General features: G+C 38.0%; 1 protein-coding gene across 1 annotated transcript; it reads right to left on the bottom strand.

Moving 5' to 3' along the window:
* Window positions 1-10577: 10577 nt before the first annotated feature.
* LOC311083690 (uncharacterized protein) lies at window positions 10578-23897 on the bottom strand. The gene is made up of 3 exons (XM_084115431.1): window positions 23809-23897; window positions 20558-22314; window positions 10578-11654 (listed from the first exon to the last, which is right to left on the bottom strand). The coding sequence occupies exons 2-3, from the start codon at window positions 22207-22209 to the stop codon at window positions 11561-11563; spliced, it is 1746 nt and encodes a 581-aa protein (XP_083971557.1). The 5' UTR covers window positions 22210-22314; window positions 23809-23897; the 3' UTR covers window positions 10578-11560.
* Window positions 23898-25892: the final 1995 nt, after the last annotated feature.

Below are 25892 nucleotides of genomic sequence, written 5' to 3' on the forward strand. Positions count from 1 at the left end.
ATTGAATATCTGATGACAACTGTAAGTAGATTAAATAAATTATGCTATTGACATTGTGTCTTTGCAGTGCATGTGTATTCGCAGATTATTGTTATGATGCCAATGTGTGGCTTAATTTAAATTGAGCAGCAGTACTGCAAAAAGGGATGTCAAGCTTATGGATAGTTTATGTCATAGTTTATGGATCCAGTGAATTACCCACAGCATTTATTCAGGGGAATGTTCAACAAACATATTCATTAGCTAACAGGTATGAAAGTAACAATAAAAAAAGGAAGAAAAAAAAAAAGAGGAAAAAATAATAGGCAAATGTGCATGCATGGAGGACAGCTGTATTTGCCAACAGTGGAAGATCTGACCACACCTTCCACATTCTGAACATTCAATCTAAAGAAGGGAGAACAAACTATAGACTAAGTTACATGTTAATGAAGAACAGTTACTTGTTTTGTAATGTATATGTATACATTTTTCTTACCCATTGGCCAGTTTGGCCTTCATACCTATGCTGCTCTCCATCTAATGTAATCATGTTATATTAGTAAATAAATGTCACAGTTGTATTATCTTTTAAAGAACAATTTAACACACCATCACCCTTCATTGTGAAATTTTCACATCTCCTCTTTATATAATCACGCTCCTTTCTTGAGCAGCGGTCGGGATATTGGTTATCCTGCAAAGTTTTTGATTTGTCTAACTTTAATTGCATCCATTTGCTGTGGCAGTATATGGCCTAACAACAATGACACTTCATTTATAGACCTTTTAATCTGTTCCTAATGGTTAGCAGACAACAATAATGAAAGCACATGATGTGATGGATAACAAGTAAAGAGAATATGTTAATGAGATTCATGGTACCAGTCAAATGAAGAGAACTGGCATAATTTAAATTTATATTACATAAAAAGATTGTGTCATATTTCTTTTGTTAAAGAGGTCAGCAAAAAAGAAAACAATAAAGCATTTCCTATTGTTTTAGAGAGGGTCATGCTATGCGTATGAGGTGACAAATGATTAAGAGGTTAGTGACAGTAGGCCTATGAGAATATTAGCCATAGAGAATATCAGTATATATTTGTAATAATTCATTATCACTATATCATATATTTTGCTTATTTCAGTAATACAATTTGTGGTTGCCTTTCAGTGTTTTTCACAGGACTTTAATCACTAAAGACAAAGTGTTTTCTACATGTCCAATACAAGACATTAGATACACAACATTCAAGTTCATGCTCCTACTGAGCATAATGTACATTTACACATTTGGCAGACACTTCCATCCAAAGCAACTTACATTGCGTTTCAAAGTACACATTTACATTTATCAGGTCTTAGTTTCCCTGGGAATCGAACCCATGAACTTTGTGTTGTAAGCACCAATGCTCTACTGTTTGAGCTACAGGAAAGCTCGACACTATGTACAATTCAATATTACTATATATTTGCTGTATAGAATTGTTCTGAAAGAAGAAGAGTCAAAATTCGTTTTTATTTTTTATTTATTTATTTTTTATTTTATAAATCTGTTGAAAATGTTACAAGTTCATGAGATAATTAACTTCATGACCCTACGTGTATAAGCATAGCTGCTTTATGTCCAGGGAAAAGGATACAGAGGCATCAGAGCTGGTTGTACAGAAAAGAGATCTTAATATAATCAGCAGAGTAAAATAAGCTGATAAGTGTTTTTATATAAAAAATAATAGATCCATTATAAAATTAGGCTATATGCAGATCAATAAATGCAACTTGAAAAAAATGTAAATGACTTTGCAATTTATGTTTCTTTTAGGTAGTCTAGCTACTTTAATTTAATCTACATCTGTTGTTATTTGTGATTAGAACTCATGACAACACACTACAGAAAATATGATACACTAATGTTGAGAAGAAGATTCTTACACGTCTTCTGAAGTGCACTGACAAGTCTGTTCATCCAATGAAACCGAAATGCCCCATGTTAACATAGGCGATGTTTCTGAGCTTGACACTAAAGTATGTTAAACTTATTTGAAATTGCGTCAAATACGCAGGAATATACACTTCAAAAACAAATCGCTTTATTATGCACACCAGTGTGTATACAACTGGTGAAACATACGTTTTTAATCATGGATCCGTGAAAAATGGCTGAGACGAATCTGTAGCCGTCTAACATCTGCTGGAAATCCAGGTAAAACTATCTGCGTGCACGCGCGTTTCCCCAGTTAACATGATCCCCAGTTGATCCGTAACACCGGCGGTGCCGTCCCATGGAAACTGCGTTAGAAAGCTTGTGCTGTGTAGGGAAGTGAGTGCGTTTTGGTCGCTGGTCGAGGAGCTCACCCAGTGACCAGATGTGACGTGCCTCACTCAGCATCCAGAGTTTTTACACTCAGCACAAACCAGGGACGGACTGGGGCTAAAAAACAGCCCTGGACTTTCTCCCAAATAGGCCCATCATCCGGCCATTCGCCTCTAGCCGTGTGGGACAGACACTAGCCAGGATGTCCTGATACTATGCCACAATACTGTAGCCTATCAGACAAGGTATTCACAGCAAGTAACATCTCAAAACCAATGATGATAATTGGGGTTGTGTTTATTAATGAAGCCTCAGCCTTCAAATAAAACAAAAAATGTACAATGCCATAAAATACAAATAATGAAATGTCACTGGCTACAGTAACCCAAATTACACAAACTTGTAATTATAAAACATATAGTTAGGCTACTGTATACCAGGGATCTCCAACCTTTTTGTGTGCAAGGGCTACATCTAGAAGGAATTTTTATTTGTTATACTCCAATATTTATTATACATAACATGGTGAAGCTTTTTTACTTTTCACCATCATATGGGAAATAATAAAATATCTTGATATTCTGGTTCAGACTTAAAAGCGTTTAAAAAAAATCCTGAAAACTTATGAAAATAAATTTTTTTGTTTAGTTTTTTTAGTTTTTTTTGTTGATTTTCTATAAACCTATTGTACGTGTTATCAAAAACAGTAGCCCAAACATTTAGTATAAATATAAATGAAAAAAAAAATGAAAAAAAAAAATAATAAACTGCCATAACTTCTAAACAAAAACATTACTGCATTACATTTAATACATTTATACATAACTGTATTAATATAACAGCATTTTTAATAGTTAATTCATAGGTTTTGGTGTGTAATGTCTTCTAACTGGTTTGTTCTCGGAACAATGTTTCGCCTGTTTTTTTTTTGTTTGTTTTTTTGCGTCAATATGTTGAGAATATCAGCGCTGTTTCATCTGGCTTTTTACAAGCTTAAATCACATAGTCATTTGTGGTTTATAATAGAGATAGAGAATTCTGCGCTGAATTGAAATGCTTCTCAGTGGATCGCGCAGCTCTGTGTAATACTGTTCGCGTGATCGAGATCAGCTTTGTCCGCGATCGCTGTTTTTTGGGCCGAGCTGATAATGCGCTGCTCAGATCAAACAAGTTTTGTTCCGCTTTTTAAGCGTTTGCCATTTGATGTTTCTCATACGCAACGCAAATGACAGCGTACAATCAAAGAGAGTTGGGTAATTTTGTAGAGGCAAAAGTGCAAATTGAAACGTTTAGTTGAAAGGTCGCAAAATTATACCATTTATTCGAAGTCTGGAACCCCGACGGCAAGTTGGGGCTATTTATAGAATGTGTTTAGCGGGCAACTCACAGGCACCACGTTGGAGACCACAGCTATTCAAATATAATGTAAGCAAATTTAAAAGTTCAGCCTTATAAAATGTCAGTGGCTATAGGCCGACTCTTCTTCCTCAGTTGTTGTTTTTTACACGTAGCATAAGTGATCATATTAGTGCCCCTGCTGTTGGCTGTTAATACTGCTTTATTAGACTTTTTTTTTTTTTTTTTTTTTTGCCGACGGCCCTCGGTTGGACGGCCGTTCTGGACTTTTCCAGAACGCACAGATTGTCAATCCGTCCCTGGCACAAACACAGTAGTTCACCATTGACAATCTACCTACTATATATTTCTATATATTTATCTATCTAGCTGCTAGCTATCTATGCTAACGTTATGCTATCTGGCTGTCTGCCTATCTCTCTCTATACTAGCCTATCTATCTATCTATATCTGTCTGTCTATCTATGTCTATGTCTTTATCTATTTATCTATAATCTGCGCTATCTGAATACTCTCGTCTCGTCTACTAAGTTACTCGTCTCTCTAGTCACTCTCAATGCTCTCAAGGCGGGCTAGCCGGGCTTTATTAAATTCTCTCCCCAACGTGACGTAATGCAATGCATTGTGGTGGAAAGGAGAATTGCAAGCCGCTGTAAGATAGTACCTACTTTTTCGTATGATATTCCGTTTTGTGATACCCAACAACATAAAATACAATGGATAACAGTTTAAATGTTTATTACCAACAAGTAAATTGCACAAATTCGTTGAAAAATTAACCCTGCAACACGGCCTTTAATGCTTGTTATGAAATGATGTCAGTTTCTTTGTAAAGGTGCGTATAGTTTTTAACTTGTGTTTAGGCATTTTTTATACATTGGGAGTGAGTAGCCTGTGGTTAACAAGTCTCACTGTCAGAATATTTTCATTTAAGCATAACAAATATAAATAAAATTATTATTATTTCTCACCAACAGCTATAAGTTTGTATAAATAATTTATTTGTTCCAAGGAAAATAGTTGTACACAGCTGTAAATTATCAAGTTTTTTATTTATTATGGTTTTATATATTTGCATAAGCTACTGTTGGGAACCACATTTCCAAGTAAATACCATACTTTTTTAGGGTTACTTTAACTTATTTATTGAAACTGTTATGTTTCAATAAATAAGATAAACCCCCAAACCAACCCACCGGCCCACCTCAACTTTTTGATTTGATAATGCGACCCTCGAATGAAACTAATTGAATAGCCCTGATCTAGACTATGGAGACATTGGCGCTCCTGTTTGTATATTACAAGTGAAAGTTATTGACTTTTTATTAATTTATTTCTATGTACTGTATATTTTATTGTTATGTTGTAACTACTGTCATTTTGTCATTTTTTTTAAAAACCTGTACTATGGACCTTCCATTTTGAGTCCTGAATAGGGATGGGGCCGATCCGATCCAGTATCGGTATCGGGACCGATACCAGCGTAATTCACGTATCGGATTTTCCCGATCCAACCTGCGGAGATATCCGATATCCATGAGTCATGTCTGCGCTTTAACGTTGTCTGCTGAAATGACTCCAAAAGTCATTCCCGCCGGCGAGTCTGCTAGCTGGCAGCAAACTGCGGAATGGATTTCCTGAACGGAGGCGCGGCTCAATGAGACACAGAGTTATGAGAGAAATCCGTTCCGCAGTTTGCGGCTAGCCACATGTCCGCTTTGTGTAAATACTTCACACTGGAAACGCCGCAGAGCAAGACAGCTAACGTTAAATGCAATGTTTGCAAAGCCGTGATTCAGAGCTCTTTAAAGCTCCCTCGCGTCGTACAACACAGCGAACGCAATCAAACATTTAAAAAAGCACCACGTTACTGTGCGTTCACACCAAACGCGAATAGCTCGTCAAATTCGCGTCTAGTTGGACGCTTGAATATTTTGAATCCATTCGCGCGTCCAGTGCGAAATTGACGCGCGTCTGAGGTGAAATCCGTCTGTTCGCAAGATGCTGATGTTGATCGAGCATTCATCGAGAGAGTTACTGCATCGGAGCGAGGATCACCCTTCAGATAGTGTGTGTGTGTGTGTGTGTAAGCTGTTTACACTTGCACTTTTCTTATATTTCAAGACGCTAGTGTTTGACATTTTGTGAATGTAATAAATATTGACATTACAATCAATTTGAAACCCTTAAAGTTGCATATTTGTTTTCAGAATGGGATTTTTCCTGTTAACAGTATTTCCTGTTTTTTTACTTCCTTTTCTGACCTTATAATTTACCTCAAGTTGCCTTAAGGGCATTTCGCACGCGCGTGAACTGAGTTTTGCGGAGAAATCAGTGATGTGTGAACTGAATTTGCCAACAATACAGTGAATTACAGTGAAGTTTTTGAATATTTTTCATAAATAATAATCATAAAAAATACGCAAAACGATATTTATACAAAATAAGTCTTGTAGTATAACCATCAGGACAGCAGTGATGTGTGAACTGAATTTGCCAACAATACAGTGAATTACAGTGAAGTTTTTGAATATTTTTCATAAATAATAATCATAAAAAATACGCAAAACGATATTTATACAAAATAAGTGTTGTAGTATAACCATCAGGACAGCAGTGATGTGTGAACTGAATTTGATGACACTATAGTGTGTGACAGTGAAGTTATTGACTGTTTTCGTAGTAACGCTTTTCGGGTTTTGCACTTTCAGACGGTCCCTTCGGATCTGTCTCGCTGCCGCCTGCACATAGAGATCAATGTATTTTGTCCACTGCGAGGGAAAGCTCGTTTGGAGGAAAATTAGGTTGTAGCTGCTTGTCTACATTACTACGATTAAAAAGAGGTGTTATTTGTGCAGCAACAACGTTTAGCTCACGAGTTATTGACCCGGGAAGTTCGACAACTTTACTCAACTGCACTAGTTCTCTTCCGCAGTCGGTGATGCAGGGAGTCTTGTGATTGGTTTTCAAGCCAGCCAATCAGAATTTAGCAGTCTCATCTCTGATTGGCTGGAATTATGGCATATTGTAACGCTGGGTTGTGTTGAGCAAGCGAGCCGTCTGCGCTTAGAGAGCGCTCACGGCTGGTATGAAAGGAGCAAGAAAGTGAAACTTTGCACACGCGAAAGAGAACGTCCGCGCACATCCAAATACTTATTTTAAATGCAAAATTGATTTTCGTTCGCTCGCAATATTTTCTTATCTGCGAGACGAACATTTCTCCGCAAAACTCATTCACGCGCGTGCGAAATGCCCTTTTGCACGCTCAAAATGTGATCTTGCGCGCGCAGAATTGTGACCGAAATCTCACCCCATAGGTTCCTTGATTAGTAGTAAATCGCCATCGCCTGCTTTCAGATGAAGCGGCATTAACACAGAGTTGTAGTTCACTGACAAGCTGAGCAATATCGCATTAATTATCGCAGGCAATACATTGTCTGTGATCTAAGATCACCATGAATCATCTTACCCAAACATTGGAGTGTCCGTGCTCAACTACTAAGGCAGAGGGGCGGCATCTATATGTATATATCTATTATATATTTATATATTATATATTATATATTATATATTATATATTATTATTATTATTATATATTATATATTTATATATTATATATATGTATATATTTCATATATCTATATGAAAATGTATCTAACCGTGACACCACTGTGTCATATTGAACAGTGAATTTTGTGAACCGTTACACCCCTACTTATTACAGAGGTTGATCTACCTCAAAGTTTGCCTTGATTGTTCTACGTTTACACTTTTACATTGCACACATTTTGTAACATTTTAAGTTCAAGAGTTTCTTTAACGCTTCCTTTTTCTAACTTAATATAAGACATAAAGAAGATATTTTTGTTTAGATTTTATTTTTGACTGCTAAAACTAATATAATTTGTTGTTTGCCTTAATAATGTGGATTAATAAAATAAAAAACAGTGATTTAAATTCAAACTTTTCTATTTGTCTTTAAAAAAAAAGTTTATATAAAATGTCAATAATTATCGATTCCGAACGTTATGAAACATTATATCATGATAATTTTTTTAGCTATATCGCACAGCCCTAAAAGAGACAACAAATTACCATTGCAACCAGTAGGTGGCTGCCATTTCCACTCCCAAATATACATTTCTTAATCGTTTTGCTTATTATTATTTGAATTATTATTTCGACATTATGAATAAAAATGCTGCCCTCAAATTGTTAATCTGGAGCCTTGCAAACTTAAAATAAAACTGCACATTGTAATTTCTGTAATTTAAGTCTATTTATTACCAAGGCATTTGTCAGTAATAAAGTCAAAATTTGGGAAAATGTGAATAACTGCGCTGCCGGTTGATTTAAGGTATGCCCTAAATTTTCTGCTTGTGTGCCCAAAAATCACCTTATGCGCCTTTTTAAAAATCAAGGAAATTTCTCTGGCATTCCTTTCTTTTTGCTGTATCGAAAATGTACCGAACCGTAATACCACACTGTTAACCCTTGCTGTAAAATTCTGACAATATTATACCATTTTCCATTAAAACAGTAATATACCGTAGAAAATAAAAGTAGCCTACAGGAATATACTGTGAATTAACAGTGCTCAAAGTCGACACTCAGAGGCTGTTTTCCCAATCACACCCTATACCCTCATTCACTATTCTCTACATTAGTTCACTAATATAGTCCAGTTGAATGAAAAGAAGTGAGTGAATTGAGACACTGATGAACACCTGATAAGCAGAATCACTGAAGGACAGAGAAACAAGAACAGAAAAAAGAGAAACACAAAAACTACAACTGACTTCCAGCCACACTGAGTGTGAAACCAGTTTACAAACCAGTTTACGATTATTTCTTTCATACATGTACAAAAGTTCTTGTTGAGAATTAACAGAGATTTAGTTATTAATAAAGTTTGTTGTCACCATGATGGAGATCAGTATTTGCTTTAGTTGGTCTCTTGTCCCTGGACTTCTTACCATTCATCTCTCTCTGGCTGCTGTAACAGTGAGTTTATAAAACACATTTGTTATGGCAAGAAAAAGTCAAGAGAAAGATGATTTTTATTTTTTTGCGATGATGTCACAATCATCCTGGACATGCCTGATTTTCAGATTTTTCCTGTATATAATCATTGAAATTATAGTTATCTCATATTTAGCATGTATCTGTGAATCTACAAAATGAAATCAATATTTCTGTAATCAAGTCTTCTGAAGAATATTGTAATCATATAGTGCATTCAATTTTATTTTACTCCTGCTTGGCTCAGACACACACAGACATCAACAATCAGCATATGAATCTCAACAATGGTGAAAAGTTTCATGTCGCAATGCATGCTGGGTTCCAGGATAATATAAAACTCCCAGCATGCACTGCTGCATGAATAATAATAATAATAAAAAAGAAATATTGCCACCATTGTTGAGATTCATGTGCTAAATTGTGATATCTCGGTGTTTCTAAAACACAGTGTAGCTCTGTTTCTCTGGTTATGCATCATGTGTTTAAAAAAAAAGAGTCATTGTATCTTATTGCTGCGTTTTCACAGTGGTGGTAATGTAACACTTTCGATTGAGGATTAAACTCTGAATAAGTGAGAATGAATTCTTTAGTGAATGAACAGGCAATATGATGATTTTGTCATCATAATCATTATAACCGCAATCATTCATAAACTGTGTGTGTGCACAAGTGTGACTTGCACAAAAACACAGCTCAAGCAGCAAAGGAAAAAATTAATGTTTTAGCATCAGCAACCCAACTAAAGCAAGCACTGATCTCTATAGTGGTAACTACAAACCAAACATTTTCAATTAAACATCTCAATAACAACTTCTGTATGACTGAATGAAATAAAGTCATACTGGTTAATAATAAGTGTAATAATGTGTAATGGCTGGAAGTCAGTCGTAGTAATTGTGTTTCTCTATTTTCTGTTCTTGTGTTTCTCTTTTCTTCAGTGATTCTGCTTACAGTCACTTACATATTCCCTTAATTATCTCACTGCATCGTTACTTTTTACTCGTAGTGTGGATTTCCCTGAGGGGTTGAAAGGGTTAACTGTGTAAGATAAAAAAGACACACCCACAAAATGTATTTTAACAGTAATAAACTGTAAGTTATAAAACAGGTTTATACTGGCAACACTGTTGCCAGTAGTTTACTGTAAAATCTTGTTTTTTGGGTCACCGTTGTGCAGAAGAGTAGAGCCTGTGCTTCAGTCCAGGAGAAGATCTACAAACATTGATGATTTGCTGCATGTTGCTTTATTTAACAGGCGGTGACTGTGTAGTTGCTGATCCAGTGGAAATCTCTTTATGTGCAATAGTTTTTTAGTGGTCTCAAATGAAAGAAGTTCACAGTAATACTTTGCTCACATTATTAATGCATTATAAATTTAAGTTAATACATTTAAATGACAGTTGGTCAATTTAAGGCAGTCGGTTTCTGCAAGTGTAATTAGTTAACTATAAATTTAGTGCATTTTTACAGAAACAAACTAGATTACAGTAAAGAACTGTACAATTAACAGTATTTTACTGGCAACAGTGTTGCCAGTATTTTACTGTAAAAAAACCCGGTAAGGTCTAACAGTGCACTGTATCGTAAGTAACAAACCGAACCGTGAATTTTGTGAACCGTTACACCCCTAATGAGTAGGGTTTGCTTTAACAGACAAGCACTGATATTTTTAACCCATCAGTGTTTCCCAATCATTAACTAGATTGTGGCGGCCCACCATAGTCTAATCTGTCCCACAACAGTTTCATAATAAACCGAAAATATAACTAAACTTCTCACATAAATGTTCCCCTTTAAAGTTCAGGTACAATTAACCAAATTTTTTCTTTGTGAAATTTGCACACTGAACATGGGTTGGAGCTCTTAAAATCAGGCATTTGGGGGAAGATAATGACTTCCATATTTAAAGTAGGGAGACATCAAGTTTTTATTAAAGAGAAATGCTATAATTCTTGGCAGAAACTTTAAACCACAAACCATTTTTTGTTTTAAATAACAGAAGCACTGACATGGAAAAAAAGCAGTGTTCATCTGAAATGATTACATGTAATTAATTTACACGTAAATAATGACTGATGGTAGGTGATTTATTATAAGAGACTGCAAACTCAGTTTGTTTCTGCATTTCCTAGTTGCACATTAATGTCCCCTTTGCCCCAAGTGAAGCATTTGAAAAGTCAGAGAAGATTTTGTCTAAATAACCTGCCACCTTTCCTTTAGAAATAGAAAATCACAGATTTTATACCGATCACAGATTTCCTTGATCAGCTGATATGAATCCTATTTTTTTTTTAAAGTTCTTTCATATTTGCTCTCACTGTCTGGTTTGAGCAGTCTTGCATTTTTTGTATCATCAACATATGATTGGCAAATTTAGAGACAATCAGTCGATTCATAGGAAGTTATTATTGGCTGATTTATGGCAGATCGATCAGTGTTTCATTACAAAACTTACATTTACATATAAATATTGATAATACTGGAATGAGCAAAGATTTTGTGGCACGTCCAGGAATTTGTCATGACAACCAGATTGGAAATCACTGATTTTATTTATTCCTAACCAGAATTTTCTTGTTTCAGTTTTTATCAAAATTGAAAAAAAAAAAGTGATGTTCATTTCAGTACATCACTAATTTTAAGGATAATTGTCAATATAACACTGATGCAACACATGTAACAAAACTCATTCCTGTGTAAATGGAGGTCTAACAGAGAAATGGCAGAGAGAAACATAAGAAAACACTATTTAACAATTCCTTTCTTTACATCTTGACTTCCACTTGTTACTTGTTATACTTGTTAAAGAACTTTAGCCATATGAAATGTAAAATTTTCTGAACCTTTGTGCATTTTGTGTTCATGTTCACCCTACATGATGATACTCACACAGGGTCAAAGGTCACTGCTCCATCACTGAATTTTGTGGCCTTCATGGTCAGACAGTTGGATACTGGAGAAGCTGCTCTCTTTCTTTTCCTGTTGTTGATCATGAGAAATAAACAGAAATATTTCAAATAGTTTCCATGCAGATTATTTGTCTGCTCCGTTAAATTAACCCCGTCAATACTTCTGTAATTTATAGAGCAGTATTTGTATTAGTTTTAGAGAGAAAACATGTTTTATTAATAGTAGGGTACAACAGGGTTAAAGGCCACCGGGGTAAAAGCTGCATTTGATTTTATTATCCTTTAAACCACTAGATTTAAACTAGATCTAAAACTTTATAAACATCCACGTTTCACATGGACATTTGGCTGATTCTTGATGTTATCACGGACATAAGCGCAAAGTTGATTCTGTGCAAAATTAATCTAATATTTCATGGTTTTAAAATGTTATTGATTTAATTTGCCGTTGAGAATCGGTACAGTTATTGAATATATTTTGAGATAAAGGTCTTGTAAACGATTTTCGCTTTTGTTCAAGGTAATTTAAGCAACAGTTTTTCTGAATATTATGTGAAGTTTGGTAATTGGCCCTAATGTTGAGGCTACAGGCACAAAAAAAAAAAAAAAACAATTCAATAATTAACAGCTGGCTGACTTTTCCATTTGTTCCCCCATATTTATAAGGAAACCATCATATTAATCATTTCATATAATAAATTATCAAAAAAATTGTTACTACTGTAAAATATTTTTTATGGGATCTCAAAGCTTGCAGAATCTTTAGTTTTTTTTTAATTGAATAGTGTTTTTTTTAAATGATTAGGCAATATTTTAATGATAAAATTGCATTTAATTTATTTCTCAAAATAAACAGAAAATAGTACAAACTTTGCTGAAGTCCTGGTCTGTGGTAAAAGGCCCCTTTTACATTTATAAGATTTTTAATCAAAAGAAACCACTTTAATGATTTATTTTACCAAAATGCGTTGACCCATCAATGTTCAATAAAAACATACACTGTCAGGCCAAAAAAAGGCAAAATAAATGATGGAAGCTGTTTTATGGAAGACATCATGTATAGTACCAGTGCCTAAGATAACAACCCCCTCAGAGTTCTCACACTATAGAACAATTGCTTTAACAGCGCAGTTGATGAAGGTCTTTGAGAGATTAGTATTAAACCATATTAAGCAGGTAATGAATGCTGCTGAGGATAAACTACAGTTTGCCTATAAAACTGGTGTTGGGGTAAATGATGTAATTATTTATCTCTTACACTAATCACTAAGTCATTTAGACTTAGAGACTCTGGATAACATCGTCAGAATTACGTTCTTTGATTTCTCGAGTGCATTTAATACTATACAGCCTTCACTACTTACATGTAATATGGAGATGAATGATGGAGAACATCAGAGTATTGTCAATTGGTTAACTGACTATCTCCTAAACAGACCACAGTATGTGAGAATGCATGACTGTGTATCTCAAGTAGTGAAGTGCAGTACTGAGTCCCTCAAGGAAAGGTTTTAGCTCCTTTTTTGTTTACTTTTTATACATCAGACTTTCAGTGCAACTCTGAAACCTGTCACCTCCAGAAATGTTCTGATGACTCAGCAATTGTTCTCTGTATAACAGACCGTGATGAGGGTGAGTATTAGGAGGCTATTTGAGAGTTTTGTGGATTGGTGTGAGATAAACGGTTTTAGGCTAAATGCTAGTAAATCGAGGGAAATTGTGGTTGATTTTAGTAGGCTACATAATATCCTTAACAAGTTGTACCAGTAAACATACGAGGGATGGAAATTGAGACTGTAACATCATATAAGTACCTGGGTGTAAACTTGAATAACAAGCAAACTTTGATTGTTCTGATAATACAATACAAGTCTAAGAAGGGTCAAAGTCGTATTCATCTGTTAAGACATAACGTATATAATATAATCTTAATGCCTTGCGGAACTGATACTGGAAAATAATGGTTATTGTTGTGAATGTTTTTTATTTATTATTATTACTGTGTGGTATGTGCTGCTGTGACATGTTTTTCTTCACAAAAAGTATCTTAATTTAAGCTACTATAACTTTGTTTTATTTTTACTTTAATTGTTGCTTGCTTTCACTTCAGCAATAAAATCCTATGTGTCTTCTATTAAAAGAGGCCAGTGGTCCAAAGCGTTCTTGAGGTTTTAAATCACTAAATGGAGTTTGAATGTCACCTAGTGGCCATATTGGCTACTGCGCCTCAAACACCCAGAGCATATTGATTGCTTGGGACAAACTTGAAAGACAACTTGGTTGGATTTACCGCTTTTTCAGTTTTAGAGTGCCCAGGCACAGGTTTTATATTTAATAGAAAAGAAAAATCAATTTAAAGCAGCACATTAAGTTCAGCAACCATTTAAGTTTGGATTTGTGATTTTCCAGTCTGTGTTCAAGAATAGGGGTGCCAGGTGAGAGGCAAATGAGACTAACTACTTATCTGGAGTCCAAGACTACACGCTAAAAAATCTTGGGTTATTTTTTCTACCGAAATCCTGGGTTGAGCCTTTTGGGTAATTTTTTGGGTTATTTTTTCAATATTTGGGTAGTTTTTGTGTTACCCAGCTCCTGGGTCAGACATAACAACCCAGTGTTTGGGTAGTTTTCTTGTGTTACCCAGATCTTGGGTCAGACATAACAACCCAGTGTTTGGGTAGTTTTCTTGTGTTACCCAGATCTTGGGTCAGACATAACAACCCAGGGATTGAGTTATTTATCGCAGGTTTTTTGCGACCTCTTCAAGAGAAAGCAGTGCAGCTCCGTCAAAATGGTGCATGTCTTCGGTAAAATACAGGTTTGTGTACATTTTATTTTATCTATAAATTTGATATTGTGCTGTATATCATTTAATTTTATGCAAAGCAACATACAGGGGCGCGATGTGAGTCAACTACACTAGTGTTGCGTGACTCACGACAGTCTTTTCGTGTGATGGAAGCGCCTAATGCCTTGCAAAAACTATATGATTTTATTCAAAATAGTTCTCAGAACTGTACACTGTTTGTTTATGGCCAGGTTATGGAGCCAGTCGCAGCATACTTCGGCTACGAGTGAAATGCAGGGAAGCGGTCTGAAGTTAGAAGTTCCCCCGCTGAACACGACACAAGTGCCGGCACGAGATCCAGCGCCGTTACGGTGGAAACCGGACAACAGAGACTGGTCGATTACACTTGAATTACTTATAAATGTTCCATTTTTACTGATAATATTTGTTAAACAAGCTTAAATGTTGGCAATATGAATTAAAAATTATTTAAAATATACTATATACTGTAAAATACGCAAGCCAGTGTTTGTATCGAGTATTTTTTTTTTTAAATTTAGAGGATTTAAGTTCATCAGTAGACATTAATTCATGTATGAAGTAAAAAAAAAAGAAAAAGTAAAATGAATATTAAAAATGAATCAACTATGCTGGGTTAAATAAACAACCCAATTGTTTTTAACCCAGTGTTTTTTAGACTGTAGGCCTATCATCTATTGCAGGCGAAGCCAACGTCAGTCCTGATGAGTGTTGCTCCAACCCTGATAAAAACTCACATGTCTGTAGCTTTCTAGTAACCTTAATGCAGAGTTTCCACTGCACGATTTTCAAAGTAGTCGGGTCACTGTTATTTTCACCCTGCACGACTATCCGGGGTAACATTCAGTTGCTGCTGTGTGCACATTTCACAATGGAACGCGACGACACTCGGTTACTAAGGTAACCTCGGTTCTCTCTAGAGAGGGAACGAGTGTTACGTAAGTTTATCTTACGCTACGGGAAAACTCCTTTTCTCGAGAATTAAATTATCCTTAATGTAATTCCAAAATGTAAAACGCATTTGCTGCAGTAGGCAGACCTAGGCGAGACGGCTTGCGCGCCTATTGGCTGCTCTGTAGCAACTGCTGCAACCTATCAGCGCAACTTGGCATGACTCCAGCGCCAATGGGAAGCCTTCCCGCACTACGTCATGACCCACCAAAGTGGGTGTGGCCACAAGCCTATAAATACCCACCACACCGCTGATGTTGCATTATGATTTCAGTCGAGTGAAGCGAAACCATAATGCAGCACAAGCACAGCAGCGTACGCAACACTCGTTCCCTCTCTAGAGAGAACCGAGGTTATGTTAGTAACCGAGTGTCGTTCTCTTACGAGAGTACTCTCGTGTTGCATAAGTTTAGCTTACGCTACGGGAACCCCATGTAAAACGCTGTGCGTGCCAAGGGACAATCCAGGCCCTTGGAAGCATAGGCTGACGCGAAAGCATCCACTATCCATCTGGACAGGGTCTGTTTCGAGATGGCCAACCCTTTGACGCGGCCACCGAACGAAACAAAAAGCTGCTCTGTTTGCCTAAAGGCGGCAGAGCGTTGCACATAAATCCTTAAAGCCCTCACTGGGCAAAGGAGGTTAATCCCAGTCTCACTATCGGACGTAGGGAGTGCCGAAAGGGAAATAACTTGTGCTCTGAACGGAGTCGCAAGCACCTTCGGGACGTAACCATGCCTTGGTTTGAGGATAACTTTAGAGTCATTAGGCCCAAATTCCAGGCACGTAGCGCTCACTGAGAGCGCGTGTAGGTCTCCCACTCACTTTACTGAGGCTAGCGCCAACAGAAAAGCGGTTTTGAAGAATAGGTATTTTAGTTCCACCGCATGTAATGGTTCGAATGGTTTACCCTTCATGGCCTCAAGGACCGTGGAAAGGTCCCACGCTGGAACCGAGGGTGGTCGAGGAGGGTTCAGCCTCCTAGCACCCCTGAGGAAACGGATTATGAGGTCGTTCTTTCCCAGTGACTGGCCGTTTGCGGGCTTCGCGAAAGCCGCTATAGCCACCACATACACTTTGAGCGTGGATGGGGTTCTACCGCTGTCCAACAGCTCTTTCAGGAAAGAAAGCACCACCGCTACCTCACCAAAGTCATGAGCTGAACACCATTCAGCGAACACTGACCATTTGGACGCATAGAGCCGTCTAGTAGACAGGGCTCTAGCCTGTGTGATTGTGTTCAGCACTCCCTCTGGGAGGTGAAATGGTGAAGGTTGATCGCCCACATATGTAGGGCCCACAGCTTGGGGTACTGGTGCCAAACTGCACCCTGGGCCTGGGACAACAGGTCCTTCCTCAGCGGAATTGGCCATGGAGCTGTGTTCCCCAGTTCCATTAGTTCTAGCGGGGCTATCAGGAGTATAGAGCATTTGGTCTCCCTGACTCGCTTGATTACCTGTGGTAACAAGGCGACCAGGGGAAATGCATAGAGAAGGCGCCTGGGCCAGTTTTGGGCCAGCGCGTCCCTTTCTTTTGAAAAGAATATTGGGCAGTGAGCGTTGGTCTGTGACGCGAACAGGTCTACCTCTGCTCTGCCGAAAATGTCCCAGATATTTTGCACCGTCATAGGATGCAGAGACCACTCTCCTGGGGAGAGCTTGGCCCTGGATAGCATATCTGGGCCCACGTTCAGGACGTTCTCCGCTCTCAGCGAGCGCAGGTTGTATTGGCCCCATATGAGGCGGCGTCTTGCTATTGCAAGAAGGCTCCGGGACTTCAGGCCGCCCTGGCGATTTATATAGGACACCACTGAGGTGTTGTCTGTTCTCACCAGAACGTGGTGGTTCTTTAACACAGGGAGAAAAAACTGAAGGGTATTTTCGACCGCTTTCATCTCTAGACAGTTTATGTGTAGACGCTTTTCTGCATCTGTCCACAGGCCCATGGAAGGTCTCCCTTCGTACAGGGTGCCCCAACCCGTGTTGGAGGCGTCTGTCGAGACTCAAGACTACTTTGATTTATGAGGCGGCGCCTATGTTCACACCGGTCTGGTACCAGCCGGTTCTCATCCACGGTTTCAGAGCTGCAACGCATTTCTGATTCGCCGTGAGACGAAGCGAAACTTGCCTTCCAGGCTTTTGCTGGTACGCGCCGTTTCAGCCACAGCTGAAAAGGGCGCATGTGTAACAGACCCAGCCGCAGCACCGTTGAGGCTGAGGCCAAGAGACCCATCATCCTCTGAAACATTCTGAGGGGAAGATTCTTCCTTACAGTGAATGTTGCTGCGTTGGATTGCCTCCGCGCGTTCTCACGTCAGGCGCATCCTCATAAGACTGGAGTCCAGCTCTATCCCCAGAAAGTATATTCTCTGGCTGGGAGATAGAATGATCTTGGTCCAGTTGACTCTGAGACCCAGCTGATCCAGATGGGCCAGCAGTAATGTCCTGTGTAATACCAGTTCTTCCTCCGACTGGGCAGTCGTCCAGATAATTTAGGACTCTCACGCCCCGTCGTCTGAGGGGTGCTAGCACCGCGTCCATGCACTTCGTAAATGTACGAGGTGCTAAAGACAGGCCGAAGGGAAGGACGGTGTACTGATAAGCCCGGCCCTCGAAGGCAAATCTCAAGAATGGCCTCTGGCGGGCTGCTATTTGGATCTGAAAATAAGCGTCTTTCAGGTCCACTGATTTTAACCAGTCCCCCGGTCGAATTCGAACGATTTGTCTGGTTGTGATCATTTTGAACGAGCGTATCATCAGAGCTTTGTTCAAACGTCTGAGATCTAATATAGGACGGAGTCCGCCGTCTTTCTTTGGTACTAAGAAGTAACGGCTGTAAAACCCTGACTCGCTCTCGGCTAAGGGGACGTGTTCCACCGCCTCAGTAAATTTGTTTTTCTCAGTAAATTTGTTATCTCGGTGCGAAGTAGGTATGCTACTTCTAGGTTCACCAATGTTTCGACCCGTGCTGTGAAGCGCGGCGGTCTGTGAGCGAATTGCAGCGAATAGCCCTGTTTCACTGTCTTTAGTACCCACTCTGAAACCCCCGGTATCATAATTCCCATGCTTTTGCGTGAATTGACAGGGGTAGCCTTGAAAATGGTAGCCTTGAAAAAAAAAGAAGCTTGCAATCCAAATTGTCTGTGCGCTGATTTGCAGTGAAAATGAGAAAAAGAAAAACAGATTATGTAGGAGGAAATGGTTGGGGAGATGCGGGGAGCAAGGACTGTGTGTTCTGCAAAGAGAGTTGGGGGTAAATAAATTATTTTGTAATGTGCTGTAATGTGCAAATGTTGTAATGTGCAAATGTTTGTGTTTTGTTTGATATAATTGTAAAGCTTGTGATATAATTGTAAAGCTTGAGATATAATTGTAAAGCTTATGTGTTCTGATATCCTGGTCTATAACTTCTCCCCGAACTTCCCGCTGCCCTGTATCTTGATCTCTCATTGGCTGTAGAACATCACTGATGTAATTTTCAGTCAGAACACATTTCACACAGGAAGATTTTCCAGATATTTAGCATGCCAAATATCTCACGACTCAACGATTTTCTTTTAGATCATTTCTTTGATAATGTAAAATTGCATGTTTGTCTCTCGCGTGAACGAGCACTGATTTGCCTCTGGGCATTTGTCTGTGATTTCGCAAAATTTCGCGATTGAAAATCGGGGCTAAAATCGTGCAGTGTGAACTCGGGTTTAAGAACATTAGTGTGTCGACCAGAGTTGAAAAATATTTTTTACAGATCTTAATATTTCTTCATTTTTTCATTACAAAGTGATTTACTAACATTTCAGAGAAAGTTACGTCTGTGATTGTCTCAGCAGGTTAAGTAATTTCAAATTCAAGTTTCACTACATATAGTTCAGCACACAGTTCAGCACACAGCAAAAACTCCAGTGTTAAATTAACACTCCTGTATATGAGTCCACACTCAAGAGTGTAAAGTGTTAAAATATGAGTGTTAAATTAACACTCAAGAGTGTTAAAGTTAATGAGCTAATTAAGTGATTAGTTTAGTGATGATTGAGCATTATTGAAGACACCTGATGTTAACAAGCAGAATCACTGAAGGAGAAAAATCACAAATTGCAGTCACCATTATGGTGATCAGTGTTTGCTTTAGTTGGGCTCTTGATCCTTAGATGTTTACTTTAATTTTGCTTGTCTGCTGTTATTGATTTATAACAGTCAGATGAACAAAGAGACAATGTGATCTGATGGTGTTGGTTATGTTGTGACATAATCATGTTGTGATCCAAAAAATGAAGCTTATTGAGATTTGAGAGTTTGGTTTAACTTGTTAATTACAGCAGCTCTGTGAATCTACAGCATATGATTTTCAGTATTTTTCATATAATCCAAAATAGTTAATAAACATTGTTTTAATCAAAAGACTTTCAAATGAATTTATTTAGAAACACAGACATCAATAATCAGCCTGTGAATCTCAACAATGGTGACAATAATAAAGCATGTTGCAGTGGCTGCCACCAATCACAACTCATTAATGGCTCCCATCATGCATTGCGGTATGAATATATTATGATCTGAATTGTCTATGTAATTTACTTTTCCTAATTGAATATTCTGCTCCTCACCATTGTTGAGATGCATAGACTGAATCTTGACGTCTGTGTGTGCCTAAAAGAAAGTTGTTGTTTTTTTTAAACAACTTAAGAAATCCTTTGTATTATATCTAAAATTTTGGATATTTATGCAGAATCACAGTTATTCTGTGATCAACAAAATAAATCTACGTCAGAAATAAGGATCTTAGTGAGTTCAGTGATCAAGTTCAAATGATGATTTTCATAATATAACCAACACCATCAGAGCACTTTTTACTTTGTTCTTCTGGCAGTTATAACTCAGATACAACAGCCAAACAAAATCTAAAGTAAACATATTAGGCAAATAAACATATAAAAGCAAACACACATCGCCATAATGGTGGCTTACAATTTGAGATTTTCTCCTTCAGCGATTCTGCAAGTTAACATTAGGTGTCTTCAATAATGATCAATCATCACTCAATTAATCACTTAATTATCTGATTAACTTTAACACTCTTGAGTGTTAATTTAACACTCATATTTTAACACTTTACACTCTTGAATGTGGACTCATATACACTCCCAGGAGTGTTAATTTAACACTGGAGTTTTTGCTGTGCAGCTTCATGATACTCACACAAGGTCAGAGGTCACAGCAGGTCCATTACTGAACATAGGGGGATCCATCATGGAGTGATTACTCTTCATGGACACACAGCTGAATCCTGAAGATGGTCCATTACTGAACATAGGGGGAACCATCATGGAGTGGTTACTCTTCATGGACACACAGCTGGATACTGGAGATGGTCCATTACTGAACATAGGGGGATCCATCATGGAGTGGTTACTCTTCATGGACACACAGCTGAATCCTGAAGATGGTCCATTACTGAACATAGGGGGATCCATCATGGAGTGGTTACTCTTCATGGACACACAGCTGAATCCTGAAGATGGTCCATTACTGAACATAGGGGGAACCATCATGGAGTGGTTACTCTTCATGGACACACAGCTGGATACTGGAGATGGTCCATTACTGAACATAGGGGGATCCATCATGGAGTGGTTACTCTTCATGGACACACAGCTGAATCCTGAAGATGGTTCATTACTGAACATAGGGGGATCCATCATGGAGTGATTACTCTTCATGGACACACAGCTGAATCCTGAAGATGGTCCATTACTGAACATAGGGGGATCCATCATGGAGTGGTTACTCTTCATGGACACACAGCTGAATCCTGAAGATGGTCCATTACTGAACATAGGGGGAACCATCATGGAGTGGTTACTCTTCATGGACACACAGCTGGATACTGGAGATGGTCCATTACTGAACATAGGGGGATCCATCATGGAGTGGTTACTCTTCATGGACACACAGCTGAATCCTGAAGATGGTCCATTACTGAACATAGGGGGATCCATCATGGAGTGGTTACTCTTCATGGACACACAGCTGAATCCTGAAGATGGTCCATTACTGAACATAGGGGGAACCATCATGGAGTGGTTACTCTTCATGGACACACAGCTGGATACTGGAGATGGTCCATTACTGAACATAGGGGGATCCATCATGGAGTGGTTACTCTTCATGGACACACAGCTGAATCCTGAAGATGGTTCATTACTGAACATAGGGGGATCCATCATGGAGTGGTTACTCTTCATGGACACACAGCTGAATCCTGAAGATGGTCCATTACTGAACATAGGGGGATCCATCATGGAGTGGTTACTCTTCATGGACACACAGCTGAATCCTGAAGATGGTCCATTACTGAACATAGGGGGATCCATCATGGAGTGGTTACTCTTCATGGACACACAGCTGAATCCTGAAGATGGTCCATTACTGAACATAGGGGGATCCATCATGGAGTGGTTACTCTTCATGGACACACAGCTGAATCCTGAAGATGGTTCATTACTGAACATAGGGGGATCCATCATGGAGTGATTACTCTTCATGGACACACAGCTGGATACTGGATATGGTCCATTACTGAACATAGGGGGATCCATCATGGAGTGATTACTCTTCATAGACACACAGCTGGATACTGGATATGGTCCATTACTGAACATAGGGGGATCCATCATGGAGTGATTACTCTTCATGGACACACAGCTGGATACTGGATATGGTCCATTACTGAACATAGGGGGATCCATTATGGAGTGGTTACTCTTCATGGACACACAGCTGGATACGGGAGTTTCTGCTCTCTGAATGTCAACAGACACTTCCTCCTCTCTCTCCTCACACACACTCATTTTACAGGCAGTTTCTCCTCCTCCTCCTCTCTCTCCTCACACACACTCATTTTACAAGGACAGTTCTCCTCCTCCTCCTCCTAGATGAGAGACTTGATTTCAGACCTGTTTTTTGGATACAGATAACATACATAACTGAATTTGACACACTGAAGTAAATTAAAAATTTAAATTTTCTGTAAATTCACAGTTGAAATCAAAGTACAGCAGACTGTCTGTATTTCTGTACTTCATCCCAATAGAGTGAAACACCACCAGAATAAATCACAGTTGTCTCTAATGCATAGAGTCAATTTCACAGTGTGATTGGGCTTTTTTCAACACAAGCTTCAGTCGTCTGACCTCTTGTCCGTATCATTGCCTTTCCCAGTTATAGTGTCAGTTAACAAAAACAGTTAAACTTATAATGAAACATCAGGCATGTGTTTTGTTTTATTCAGTTGTGCTACTTCTAGATGTTTTTGATTTGTAAAAAAAAAAGTGTCTTGTGTGTGTGAATAACACGTTTCATCAGCTGATTACCACATACTTATTCCTTACTCCAAAAAAGTGTTCAGTTTTCAATGTATTTATCTCCTAAACTGCTATTGAATATTGTGTGATCTTTAAAATAACAGTAGGTCATTTTGTATTAAAATCATTTGTTACTGGATAATTAAGTTAAATCACAGGGGAGTTACAGGAATTTTAAAATCCTCAAAAGAAGTAAATATACAAGACTGTCCCAGACTCCCAGGTCTGATAAATGCCAAAGCTCAGCGCCACATTAACACACACTAAATCCACACACTCTAATATATCCCATTGGAGCAGTATTTGAGGCTAAGCGTATCCCTTCATGCTCAGGAATTTGAGTTGAAAAATTGAGAGATGTCAAGAAAAACTTATTTTCCTTTAGAAAGACTAAATTAATTGGATATTATATAATTTGGTTGTAAAATTTAAAGTGTTGCATAATTAATGGGTACTGAGATGAGTATGTATTTTGCTAAATAACCTAATTTATCATGACCTAATTAGAACCACTTCAATTAACCATGTATCTTCAGTCACACAGGAACTGCTGAACAGACATTTATAAGATGATATTAGTAAGTAAATACATCTAAATATATAAAAAGTTACTTGTATTTTATGTGTTTCTCATCGGGTATGTAATAAAAAGTTCCCCAAACTTCACACATCAAGTGCAAAGACCGTGGGTCTTGGGACAGGCCCTCATTTATACTTTCTTCATATTTTCATATTTTCAGTGGTCTAAACATTATCTATTTTTGTCTCAAAGCATTAATGTACATTCTATGTTTACGTGTTTATCCCCCAAATAGTTATTATAAGGATTAACAATTCACATAAAAAGTCAAATCAGGATCGATGTAAATAAGACTAAAAATAATATTACAAAATAACATATTAAATGATCCTGTTAAAAATCGATGATTATTATCAAACATCGTTCACTGTTACAGTTTCCGTGAAGTGAGTTTCGATTGTATATCGATCAAAGTGTGACATGTGACCTTGTTTGAGTTTAAGTTCGACATGTTTAGAGTAAATGCTCCGTATTAATACAGCTTAAAAATGTTTTAACGAACTTACAGTAACCCATGAAGAAATTTGTGTTTCTGAATCTTCTGAAATGGCGTCTACAGTAGCTGACGACTGCTGTGCTTTCGCTTTCATTATATGAGTCACGTGAGTTCCGCTAAAAACAAGCTCCGCCCCAAACTGAACTGAACGTGGTGACGTGCTACACGATCTACTGCAGAGCCAGTTGAAAAAACAAACAAAACAAAACAAAAAATTCCACATAATTGACCCTTCGCTAAGCCACGCCCGAAAACCGCCACAGGCCAATCGTGGCTTAGCAACCGTAACTAGGCGCGGGAGGTCTGGCAAGCTTTCGAGCGAGGGAAACATGCCGAAGCGTTGTGCGTATGGATTGTGCAAATCTGATACCCGGTATCCTAAAATTTTGGACGGGGTGGTGGATTTTGTTCCCTTCCCGAAACCTAAAACCCAAGGGGAGAAATGCCAGGCGTCATCTTCATTTATATAGCGCTTTTAACAATGTAGATTGTTCCAAAGCAGCTTTACATTGATAATAGGAAATTAAAAGTAAAGTGTTTTGGCTTTATAGCAGCTCTAGAATAAAGTTATTGTCCAGCTCGTGGATCAAGCAGTGTGATTAAAGGCAAGACGGAGGCTCACTGACATAACGACTCTCCCGTTAGTTCTAGAAAAAGTAAAAGGTAGTTAGTAAAAGGAGGGAACATCACGGGGCTTGCCGGAGATCTTCAAGGAAAAGGTTGGTATGCAAACTTAATCAGTTCATAACAGTAGTCACTAATGTGACCCACGACGTGTGAGCAGTAACGTTAGCCTGGCGCGCTAAAAATATAAGCGGGAGAATGTTATCATTGCAAAGTGGTCAGGCTAATGTCTTGTGTTTATTCCACAATACATATGGATAAGCTGTTTGTTTTATAAATATTAGAATATTTTCAAATTTCACTTACCCTGCTGGGCATGCACAAAGCTGTTCCTCAAATTTGTGTGTTTCCCATTTGAATGGTCAGCGTATGAGGCGGCTGCTGCTTGCGCTGGGACCTAACGTTATGCTTTAACTTCAATTTTGATGAAATTATTCTCTAATCGTTTGCATATTATGTCGTGGATATAGCCCTCGAATGCATACTGCAGTATTGCACTCTCATATTTTCACCTGTTTGCCAAAAATGACTAATTATGTCCTTAGGAATGTCTGAAACCAGTGCATACATACTGTAATAGACGTGCCAGGCGCAAAAGCTTGACAGGCGTAGCAACAGTAACTAAGGAGGGCGGGGCTTAGCGAAGGGTCAATTACCGTTAAAAAATGTCAATGATTATATCACTATTAAACCTGGCACATAAATTCATGTGAATTTGGTAAAAGCTTATTTAAAGCTTGTTAATATTATGCTAGAGCTTATAGTTGTCCAATGATTTCAGTCACAGGAGTTTATGGTCCTGAGGAAATCTCTCTCTTTCTGTTTAATGATTGCTCTGCTGTTTTTCCTTTTGGGCCTTACAGTATGTTTAATTTTACAGTGTCTTGTTGTGGTGATTTTTTGAATAATATGTCATTGTGCTTTAGCCTATCTTTTATCATCATTATCACCATCATCATCATCCCTGTACCTCTCTCACTGAAGATTTAGGCTACACATAATTTATTGTTGTTTTTAACTGTTCTTGTGTGTTTTCCCATGTTTGATAAATCTATAAGTTATTACTTTTGCTCAGTCAGTAGAGAAAGGCTCTAACAACACCGAGGTGTTCAATTCCCATTATATTGCTGGAACTGATCAAAAATTTGCATTTTGTTACTTTGGATTAAAAGGCACCTGCCAAATGTCTAAATGTAGCATATTTTTTAGTTACACTTACATAGGCTACATAAATACATAAACATAATATTGTTTTATACAACTGTAATTTTATTGTTTTTCTTTCAATAAAGCCTCGATGCAAACTTCAACCAGTAGATGGCGAAAATTTACCATACAGTGATTTCCACACAGTCACAAGAAGAAGGAGAAAAAGAAGAGCAATCGTGCATGACATCAGATAGATCATATTATTCCATATCCGACACTGTATTTCATTTACATGCCGTAAATTTTGTACATGTAGTGTGT

The sequence above is a fragment of the Abramis brama genome (assembly GCF_963993115.1).
Source record: "Abramis brama genome assembly, chromosome: 1".
Lineage (NCBI taxonomy): Eukaryota > Metazoa > Chordata > Actinopteri > Cypriniformes > Leuciscidae > Abramis > Abramis brama.